At 40.3% G+C, this 11411-nt stretch overlaps 1 protein-coding gene across 1 annotated transcript; it reads left to right on the top strand.

The window, feature by feature from the left end:
• The first annotated feature begins 5546 nt into the window (after nt 1–5546).
• Nucleotides 5547–9869, top strand: LOC134628001 (taste receptor type 1 member 3-like). The gene is made up of 8 exons (XM_063474569.1): nt 5547–5749; nt 5860–6160; nt 6433–6789; nt 6888–7304; nt 7396–7599; nt 7708–7828; nt 8480–8850; nt 9267–9869. Exons 1-8 carry the CDS (start codon nt 5547–5549, stop codon nt 9867–9869), a joined length of 2577 nt encoding a protein of 858 aa, XP_063330639.1.
• The last annotated feature ends 1542 nt before the right edge of the window (nt 9870–11411 follow it).

The following is an 11411-nucleotide window of genomic DNA, read 5'->3' as shown; positions in this document are numbered from 1 at the left end:
GCCGCAGCGCCAATCTGTCTGTCAGTCTCCCGCTCCCATCACTTGTGAACAAGACCCCAAGATACTTAAACTCTTCCACTTGGGGCAGGAACTCGTTCCTGACCTGGAGTGGGTACTCCACTCTTTTCCAACTGAGGACCATGACCTCAGATTAGAAGGTTCTGATTCTCATTTCCACCGCTTCACACTTGCCTGCAAACCGTTTCAGTGCAAGCTGGAGGGCATCCCCCAATGAAGCCAACAGAACCACATCATATGTGAAAATCAGAGATGAAACTCTGAGACCATCCAAGTGAAAGCCCTCCGCCACTTGGCTATGCCTAGAAATTCTGTCCATAAAAATTACGAACAGAATCGGTGATGAAGGGCAGCCCAGGCGGAGTCCAATAAGTCCAACTTATTGCCGGCTATGCAGACCAAGCTCTTGCAACAGTTCTATAAGGATCAAATGGCCTTAGCAATGGTCCAGACACCCCATACTCCAGAAGCACCTCCCACAGGACACTCCAAGGGACACAGTCAATACCTTCTCCAAGTCCACAAAGCACATGTAGACTGCTTGGGAAAACTCCCACTCTCAAGTATCCTCAAGAGGATAGAGAGCTGGTCCAGTGTTTCTCAACCAGGTCGAAAACCGCATTGTTCCTCCTGTATCTGAGGTTAAACTAACTGACCGGCTCTGCTTTCCAGCGCCCTGGTATAGACTTTCCCACGGAGGCTGAGGAGTGTGATCCCCCTATAGTTAGAACACATGCTTCAGTCCACCACCCCGGTCTGCCAATCCAGAGGTACTGCCCCTGATCTCTACACAACATTGTAGAGGCGTGTCAACCAAGAAAGCCTCCTTAAGGAACTCAGGGCGAACCGCATCCACCCAAGGGGCCCTACCACCAAGGAGTACCACAGGCTAACCAAGCCTGATAGGACTCCTTCTTTACCCTGGTGGCTCCCTTCACCCCTGGTGTCCACCATTTGGTTTGGGGGTTACCACCAGGACAGGTACCATTCGGACCCAGTGTTCCCAGTCTCCTTTGGAATGCTCTTGAAGCTCTGCCGGAGGTGTGAGTTGAAGATCTCTCAGACCAGGGCCTCTGCCAGGTGTTCCCAGAGCACCCTCAACCACCCCGCCTATGGACTCCAAGAAGGCTGGGTACTCTGAACGTTGTTCAGTGCATAAGCACAGAAGACAGACAGGACACATTCCCTGACCCAAAGGTGCTGGGAACAAACCCTCTGGTTGCAGTGCCCAAGCTGTGCTTTGAGGTGAGCCCAACTATATCTAGCCGGTAACTCTCAACCTTAAGCACTAACTCAGCCTCCTTCCCCACAAGAGAGGTAACATTCCATGTCCTAATTGCTAGTTTTGGTAGTCACGCAATGCCCATCTTTCTGTAGGCCCATAGTGTAATTTGAATTCTTGAATGATGTTGTAATAGATATCAGCTTAACAACTAAAATTATGGCTGTGGTGTTCAATGCGTTTAATTACCGAATATTGCTTTTCTGATTTACACCTTTTCATTTAGCACTTGTAAGTAGTTATAAGTTCTTTATGAGATACCTTATGATAAAAAACAATGGCTTGTGTTTTTTCAAACCCCTGTTACCAAAGATTTCCTGTAATAGTAAAAGAAGGCAAAAAAGAAAAAAAAAAACTTCAAAGCTGATTTAAAATGTGTTTAAATGGACATTTAAAAGGAGCTTACTTTGTAAGTCTGCTGAAGGTTTATGCAAATATCTTGGTAGGAAATATTTAATTTGCTTTGTGGATGAGCAACATTGCATGCAAATAAACATCCCAAGCCAACAGTGAGGGAAATATATGACATGATATTTCAAAACAATGTGAAAAAATAGATCTTTATAAAAGTTTTCACTATATATGTTAATTCAATTCATAAAAATATTATTTATATGTTGTATATTTATATAACACCAACTTACAACAACAGTCACCTCAAGCACATATTGAAACACTGTGAGTGAAAAAGGTGAATGAAGTAGAAACATTCCCCTAGCAGCCTAAGGCTTTTGCAGCATAATAAAGGGAGGATTCAGGGTCACCTGATTCAGCCCTAACGATATGCTTTATCAAAAAGAACATGTTTAAGTCTAATCATGAAAACAGAAAGAATCTGTACTGAAGGATATATCCTGGTCAATAATGACTTCAAGATTCCTCACAATGTTACTGGGGGCAAAGGCAATGCCATCCAGAGTATCTGGTTTGACACCACATTTCTAAGATTTTTAGGGCCAATTATTATAATCTCAGTTGTATCTGTATTTAGAAGCAGGAAATTATAGGTCATCCTGGTTTTTATATCTTTATTCCTGCAGTTTAAATAAGAGTGTGTGTCATCTGGCTTCATTGACAAATTGAGCTGGGTATCATCTGCATAGCAATGAAAATGTATGATCTGCCTTTAAATGATACTGTCTAACGGAAGCATGTATGATATAACCAGAAATGGTAATAGAACGGGACCCTGTGGAACTCCATAATTAATCTTTGTGTGTAAAGAAGACTTCCCATTTACATGAACAAATTGGAGTTGGATAGATTTGATTCAAACCACTGCAGCATAGTACATTTACTTTCTACATTACGCTCTAATCTCTGTAATAAAATATTGTGGTTAACAGAACTGAACACTTCACTGAGGTCTAGCAGGACAAGCATAGAGATTAATCCACTTTCAGAGGTCATACGAAGCTTATTTGTAACCTTCTGTTTCTGTACTGTGATGAGTTCTAAAACCTGACTGACTCTTCAAAAACCCTACCTCTGCAGATGGTCAGTTACCTGTTTTACAACTACTCTATCAAGCATTTTTGAGATTAAAAGAAGGTTGGAGATTGGCCTACAATAAGCTAAGGCAGCTGGGACAAGTGATGCCTTTTTAGTAAGTGAAACAGTAATTAATGGTAGAACTTCTTTGAGCACTTTCAAAGGAATGGTTGTATACCCTAAAGTTCAATTAGGGTTTAAAAGGCTAAAACTTTCAAATTAATTAAAATTCTGGGTCTACTGCTGATTAATAAGCTGGAGTGAAAGATTTCTACTTTGCCTGTGATTTGAGGATATTGACAGTTAGTATGACTAGGGGTTTGGGTTCAGCGGTGAGAGGAGGAGAGAACCTCCAGAGAGGTGGGTAAGACTGCAACTCTGCTTACTGGACCCAACTCTGGATAGTCAGGTTTTCAGGGGTTGAAAAAACTGAAAAGTTAATCAAAAACACTCAAGATACAAGGTTTTGGTTTAATAGCGTCTTAGCAAGGAGGCATAATGGAATTTAATGTGTGAGATTGTTTAAGTGTCATTGTTTGTATGTGGATTGAAGAGGGGAAAACCAAAATTCTGAACACTGCAGGCAGAATACTTAACAAAAAGTCCCAGACCTTTTCAAATGAAAGGGGAGCATAACAGACAACATGGCATTGGACACAAGGATGACTGCAGTATGTACACAAACAAGGCTGATTAAGGATAAAGGATAGCTGGGGGGATGAACCACAGGTGCAGACAAAGAGGAAACTGAAAGGAAGGTAAACTCAGCATAAAAGCAACCACCTACCAAGTACCTACCATTAAAGTAAAACAGGAAATATGACTGTAAGAAGTCTTACATGAAAATGAAGACGGAGATAAGGAAGACATAAACACTGAAAGAGGAATATGTCTGTGAAGGTTCTCAGTCATCCAGGTCATCGTAGTCTAAGGAGCTTGGAAAGAAAAGTGTCTGGACTTCTTTAAGTTGCTTGAAGACGTTTCACCTCTCATCCGAGAAGCTTCTTCAGTTCAAAGAGTCAAATGGTGGAGAGTCCCAGATTTAAACCCCGTGGGAGTATCCCCCCAAAGAGGGACAAAAGGACCCCCTGATGATCCTCTACCTAATCACATGAGCCAAGGTGTGAAAACAGGTGTGGGTCACAATCAGCCAGGGTTTTGGGTGAGCTCATTGTGAAACCGAGCCCCACCCTATCATGTGATTTCCTGAGGTCAGATGGCCCAGGGTGTGAGTGGGCGTTAAGGCGTCTGGGAAGGGATCTCAAAACTGGATTATAGATGGCAGACAGTTGGTGTCGTAAGCCACCACCTCTGTTCAAAGATGGATGCTCACAGTGGACATAAATGGCTTCTTTCACTCCTCTTTCAAACCATCTGTCTTCTCTGTCCAAAATGTGAACATTGGCATCCTCGAAAGAGTGACCTTTGTCATTTAGATGCAGCTGTTCCAGCTGGACATTTGTCAAAGCTGGGAAGGCACCAAAAGAAAGCTCCAGCCGATCCAGGAGAGAAGGACAACCGCTGCCTAAGCGAAAACCTGTAGTGATCCCGTATGTGTCAGGAGTATTGGAACAGTTGAGACGCATTTTTTCTAAACACCGCGTCTCTGTGGCTTTTAAACCCCAAAACATGCTGCGCCATAAATTGGTCCACCCCAGGATCGAGTCCCCCAACACAAACAGAGTAACAGTGTACGCTGTTAAGTGCCAGGAGGATTGCCAGAATTTATACATCGGGGAAACCAAACAACCTCTGGCGAAGCAGATGGCACAACACAGAAGAGCCACCTCGTCAGGCCAGGACTCTGCAGTCTATTCACACCTACAGGCGAGTGGACACTCTTTCAATGATGAGGATGTACACATCCTGGACAGGGAGGAACGCTGGTTTGAGCGCGGAGTCAAGGAGACCATTTACGTGAAAAGGGAAAGACCATCTCTAAATCGGGGAGGGGGCCTAAGGGTACATCTTTCGCCATTGTACAATGCTGTGATTGCTGGGCTGGTTTCAGTCATTATGCAAATGTACTGTTTATAAGATTGGGGAAACCTGCAGTCAGCTGAGACTGAAGAAGTCACGTCCAGATGAAAAGAATCAACTTTTGGAGATTTACTTACCTGGATGATTGAGCACGCATCAAGAGCTCCACAAAGACCAGAACTCACACAATACAACAGTAAAAAAGCTCAACAGAAAACCTTGAAATAAAAACAGAGTTCAGCAATAGCACGAGAAATAAGTCTCACTTTTAGAATATTAAAGAAATTCAAATAAGAATCCTAAATTTAATAAATACTACCCAAACCAAATACCACAAGAACTCTAGAATACCAGAATGATTATGAAATCTAAAAAAAAGCAAAAATTAAAAAGCACTAGAACAGCAGAGAGAATAGAAATCTCTTAATGGGAGCCCTAAAAGTCCAAAGCAACTCAAAACTCAGAGATCCAAACCAGGAATCATGATACTCATGATAGATAGTTATGCCAAAGACAAACAAATTTCAAACCACAAACAAATTCTATGAAAATACTCCGGAAAGATGAACACTGCAGACACAGCATACACACAAACACACAAAAGTGCAAAGTGAATCTTTTTTCTCAGAAAACCATCAAGGTTTTAAATATGTCTGTGTGATGGCCAGAAGTGGGAGAACACAGGTGAATTTGCATAAAACCACCTACATGATGCACTGACATAAAAATACACTGCTGTCATTGCTGTGGCTTCATTCGCTTGCTTATCAGTGTCATGGCTTCATGTCTCACTCTGCTGGTTTTGTGCTGTTTCTTTAGACTGAGCTGCAGTGAGAGTTTGCCTGAATGGGTCAGCAACATTTCTACCAACCTCTTCAGTTTGTCTGGGGACATTATGCTCGGAGGGCTCTTTCCCATTAACGATGTCACCAGCAACCTCAGTGGCATAACAGAGCCCAACCAGATAAGATGTGAAAGGTAAGGATGGTTGTGAACAACCCTTAATAATAATATGAGACTCTAGATAATCGTGTATGCTAACCCTGACTTACTTACTTATTTACTGTTTTCTGCTTGTGGGTAAACAGTGTAAATAACCTTGGACTGGGACTTGCTATAGCCATGAAATACGCAGTGGATGAAATCAATGGAAATCAGACTCTCCTCCCTGGCATCAAGTTAGGTTATGAAATCTATGACACTTGCACACAATCTTTAATTATTATAAACCCCACTCTGTCTTTCCTAAATGAAAAATCCAACCAAGAACTACCTGTGCAGTGTAATTACACCGACTATGAGACCAATACAGTTGCAGTGATTGGTCCTCTTAGCTCAGAAATGGTGTCAGTCATTGGAAAACTCCTGGGATTCTTTTTGATGCCACAGGTTTGAATACACATCCATCTTAAGATTTGAAACATAGTTTCTATTAATGCAAAGATTTGACAATAAATATTTCAAATGTAAAGGTAACTCTTACAAGTCGATCAAAGGATTTGTGCCAGGTTATATCACAGAAAAATTAACTTGTTCTTTTATTGCCTGATCTTTAGATAATATATTTTTTTTAATTTTACCTTGAAAATGATATATTAGGTCTTACATGTCAACAGTGATTAGAGTTATCTCTGATTTTCTGTTTTTAATTTTCACACCAGATTAGCTATGGGGCCACCAGTGACAAGTTCAGTGATAATCTTCTCTACCCGTCATTCTTTCGTACTGTGGCCAGTGACAAATGGCAAGTGGATGTCATGATAAAGCTAATAGAGGAATTTGGGTGGAACTGGGTTGCAATTGTGGGCAGTGACGAGGCATACGGGCAACAAGGTGTGCAGATGTTCACCAAATTGGCAGAAAACACATCTGTCTGTGTGGCCTATCAGGGCCTGATTCCAGTGTACACTGACCCCGAACCAACAATCAAAACCATCATAAACAATATACAAATGACCAATGTTGGAGTGGTAGTGGTGTTTTCTCTTCCAGATCAAAGTGAAATCTTTTTTAAAGAGGTTGGTGAATCAGAGATTTAAAGCAGCTAAGAACTGTATTAATTTCTATTAGTGCAAGGAATTTGTTCAGTACCAGTCAATCGTTTAATTTTTTCCAGGTTATCAGGAGTAATTTAACGGTTGTGTGGATTGGCAGCACAAGTTGGGCCATCAATAGTCAAGTGACTTCTCTGCCCAACATTGAAACAATTGGAACCGTCATTGGATTTGTTGACAAAACAGACATCCTCGGCCTGTTCACCGATTATGCAATGGAGCTCTTCAAGAAAGTCAGTGAAGAGCGGGCAAAGACATCCACTCCAACTATAAATCCTGACAATCCAAATGATCGCTGCCCACAATGCTTGAATTTGTCACCAGACAACATTAGCATAGTGGAAGCACCAGCCGTGCAGACATCAAGTTTTAGTGTGTATGCTGCAGTTTACAGTGTAGCACAGGCACTGCATAACCTGCTAGAATGCAATTCAACTGCCTGTAAGTGGGGATCTGGAAGCAAAATCTATCCCTGGAAGGTGATTTATTTTTTCTAATTTATAGACCATTGTATTTAGAATCAAGCTTATCAACAATAACAAAAGGAGTTAAATTACATTTTTTTTACAGCTGTCTGAGGCTTTAAGGAACACTTCTGTTAACATAAATGGCACACGTATAGAGTTTGACCAATATGGTAACCCGAACATAGGATATGGTGTGATTCAGTGGATCTGGACAAACTCATCTCAAGTGGACTTTAGAAATGTGGGAGAATTTACTGAACAAAAGCTGTTCCTCAATAAGTCCCTCTTTCAATGGCACACTAATCAGGTAACTTTTGTAACTCAGAAAAATATGTACAACTTATGTAAAAACTTTAATATCCAGGTCACGATCCAGTTTGAGATCTTGGATTTTTTTTTACCACAAACTTTGCAGGTTCCCGACTCCACCTGTTCAGCAATGTGTGGCAAAGGCCAGGTCCACAGAGTCAAAGGCTTCTACTCCTGCTGTTTTGACTGTATTGACTGTTTGGCAGGCACCTACCAGGCAAATAAGGGTAATGTGGTAGTCTCAGATATCTGATGTTGCTTATTTGCTTCCTTGTCAAGATATTCAGTGCATCTAGTAAGAATCCACAACGGTACGCTTCTTTAATATGTTGCTATGTGACAGCCTTATTCCAGAATGGATTAAATTCATTTTCATTTCAAAATTCAAGATTCTTGCTCATATCTAAGCATATAAATGTCAACAGATTCATTTAAAATAGAATAAAAACAGGTAAACATAAAGAGCCTTTCACTGTCCTAACAAATACAAAATCTACCTGTCACACCTGTAAAAATTCACAATTAAAATGCGGTAACTAGTTTTAATCTGTGATAATCACAGAGTTAAAATAGTATTTAGTAGATGTGCAGGCATTATATTTTTTGTGCTGAAAGGAGACTTTCAAGACTCACTGTATTCAGGCAATTAATGCATCTTCTTTGCAGTATTTAGCTAAATCAGTGACCTGTAATACCAGATTAAAAACACAAATGAGAAAGTTGTATCATTTTCTTGTCTTTATCTGCAAATCAGCATAATCCATAACATGTCACTGATGTGTGGTAGGATCCCTAAATGGTGTGTGTATGTTGTTTGTTTGGTTGGTTGATTTTTCGTTTTTAATGGAACCAAATTTTTTGTGCTTTCTCGGTCATAGACGACAACCAGTGTACTAACTGTCCTTACCGCCAGTGGTCCCAAGATCGCAGCATGAACTGCACTGACCCCATCTTTAAGTTTTTCACCTGGGACAGCCAGGATGCTGTGATAATGGTGCTGGTTGGTACCGTTCTTTTGGTATGTCAGGGGTCAGTGGGTATCGTGTTCCTGATGCACCAAGAAACCCCCCTGGTAATGGCCTCAGGGGGACCCTTGAGTTTTGTGGTTGTGCTCGGCCTGATGGGAGCCAATCTTAGTCTACTGCTCTTCCTGGGGGAGCCAGGGGATGTGGTGTGTCGTCTTCAGCTGCCCTTCACTTCTATTTTCCAGACTGTCATCCTCTCCGTTATTCTGTCCATCTCACTACAGGTGAGTTAAGAATGGTGAAACACTGCCCCACAATGGCAGTGTGCAGAAACTGCAGAATCAGTTAGAAAAAAAGGTTTGAGCTTTTTTGAAAGCAGAAAGAAAGCATGCAGTGCTTTAATTCTTCTCTCAGCTTTCCCGCCTTTTTTAAGTTAGTTTGAAAAAATATTTTGATAATTGCTTATGGCACATCCAATTAGAGACATCGTATGTATTTATTGACCAGTTTCTATTGTACTTTAAATTTTGTACCTTAATTGCAGCAGTATTCAACTTTGAAACAAACAGCTGACATGAATGAACTATTGATCTATAAGAATCTCATTTGTTGGTTAAATATGTCTAACTTTATTACATTATTTTAGGCCTTTCCATAAGATCTTACGCATGCTTAGAATCCAACCTTTCTTTTCAAACAGATACTCTATGTGACAGAGTTCCCAGAGATGGCTGCCTCTCACCTGCATTTGTTAAGAGGCCCTGTGAGCTGGCTGTTTGTGCTGATCTGCTGCATTGTGCAGGCTGGTCTCTGTGGCTGGTTTCTTCAAGAAGGACCTTTGTTGTCTGAATATGTGGCAAATATGACAATAGACTTTGTAGAATCATTCCTCTCGTGTCCTGTTTCACCTTTGATTGTATTTGCCTTAATGCAAGGTTTCAATTATGCAATGGCCCTTGCATCCTTCATGTGCACCTTCATGGCAGTGAAGCCTCTTCATCAGTATAACTTAGCCAGGGACATCACCTTTTCCACCCTGATCTACTGTGTCATTTGGGTGATCTTTGTTCCAATCTACGTAGGCAACAACAGAGATAATAACAAGAACAGGTCAATTGTCCATGTTTATTTCAGTCTGGCAAGCAACTTTGGACTGCTGGCAGCCTACTACATTCCAAAATGCTACTTCTTGTTAAGGAAACCTGAATTAAACAAACCAAAGTACTTCTGTACCTTCTTAGAGGGCGTCCCACCAACTCAAACAGAAGAGGAGCCACAGCCAAAAGCACAGGAAGGGCAATAAACAAACTGTTCATAAAGTAAATCAAAGAATGTGAAAACTTATTTCCTTTCTATGAGGACAGCAATAGTTGTGTAATGTATACCATGAGACTGTACTCTACAAAATACACTAGATTAGATACAATAATGATATAATAATCATTGTTTCTCAATCACGCCACAATTATGTAAATTATACAGCAAATAGTGTAGAAAGAATATGTTGCAGGTGCCAGTTTAGCTCAGTGGGATGAGAAGGCAACCATATGCCGAGTGGCTGCCAGCCCAGGTTTGAATCCGACCTCCCCTTTGCTGCATGTCTTCCCCTCTCTCCCTCAACTTTCCTGTCAATCTTTACTGTCCCTATCAAATAAAAATGCCAAAAAATAAAAAAAAAAAAGTTATTTTTATTTAGTAACATGCAATCTATAATAGATTATTTGTCTAAGAAATTATTATTTTTCAGGTTCATATTTTGTTTGTGTTGATGTTGGTGACAAAAGTATTTACTGAATTAAAGTAATGCTGTAATTAAACAATGTAGTGTGAAATTTTTACTCTAACATTATTGGTTGTAGTTTAGAAACCTACTATTAGAGATTTAATGGCATTTTGCTTGAGAATAACCTCACTCTCAGTGCTCACGTCATGCAGACAGTTTTGCTTCAGAATAATAAACATTAAATTATTTAAATTTTATTATTGAGTCACTGACTAATTTTGGGTTTGACCTTTTATCTGGTAAATATTGTATTGCAAATTACTGCTGTATAACTCTTTTAGTACTAGTACTTGAATTGTATATGGATTCTAAATACATTAAAACAGGAGTCCAAAGTTTTTGACATGCTTAGTACAATAAAACCTGGAGGCTATTTTTGACTAAATGTACTACTTAGCACACAAATTTACCAATAATTGTAGCATGAATTGTGTGTGTGTGTGTGTGTGTGTGTGTGTGTGTGTGTGTGTGTGTGTGTGTGTGTGTGTGTGTGTGTGTGTGTGTGTGTGTGTGTGGGTGGGTGAGTAATTGACTGCTTCCAGGTGCCACAGGCAGGGGAAACAAGCAGGAACCAGAACGAGACTCCACCTTTGAAATGCTGAAGCAGAATTATGCACTCACACGCCCTCATGCACACAAACAGAGAAGAGAAAGAGAGAGCAGAGAGTGGAGAGACAGGAACACTGACAGTTCATTATGAAATGGCTTTAATGATCTGACCCACTTGAGATCAAATTGGGCTGTATGAGTCCTTGAAGTAACATGACTCCGACACTCCAGCTTAACATTTAAGAACAGTTCAAGGTCCTATGATCCTGATCACAGAGAAATAAATAAACCTGCAGCCAGTTAAGTTAAAAGAAAGAATTAAAGAATGTATCAATTCAACAAATGTATTTTTGTTGTTGTTGCTGCTTTTTCATTTTTAACTCAACGCCTTACTGCTTGTCATAATTTTAATAATTCAAATAAACAGTAAGCAGAACAGTAATCACCCTATCACCTCATTTTAGTTTCATTTGAATTCACACTGGCTTTACATGGAAATTAAAGGAGGCATAT

Source organism: Pelmatolapia mariae, linkage group LG5 (genome assembly GCF_036321145.2).
Source record: "Pelmatolapia mariae isolate MD_Pm_ZW linkage group LG5, Pm_UMD_F_2, whole genome shotgun sequence".
NCBI classification, from domain to species: domain Eukaryota; kingdom Metazoa; phylum Chordata; class Actinopteri; order Cichliformes; family Cichlidae; genus Pelmatolapia; species Pelmatolapia mariae.
The sequence above is the reverse complement of the archived record's forward strand: the minus strand, read 5'-3'. Positions and strand labels throughout refer to the sequence as shown.

Excerpts from the sequence above, each read along its gene's own strand:
- LOC134628001 (XM_063474569.1), top strand. The coding sequence starts at position 5,547 with ATGGCTTCATGTCTCACTCTGCTGGTTTTGTGCTGTTTCTTTAGACTG. Across the intron at positions 6,161-6,432 it reads GATTCTTTTTGATGCCACAG|ATTAGCTATGGGGCCACCAG; the intron begins GTTTGAATACAC and ends TTTTCACACCAG. Across the intron at positions 8,851-9,266 it reads TTCTGTCCATCTCACTACAG|ATACTCTATGTGACAGAGTT; the intron begins GTGAGTTAAGAA and ends CTTTTCAAACAG.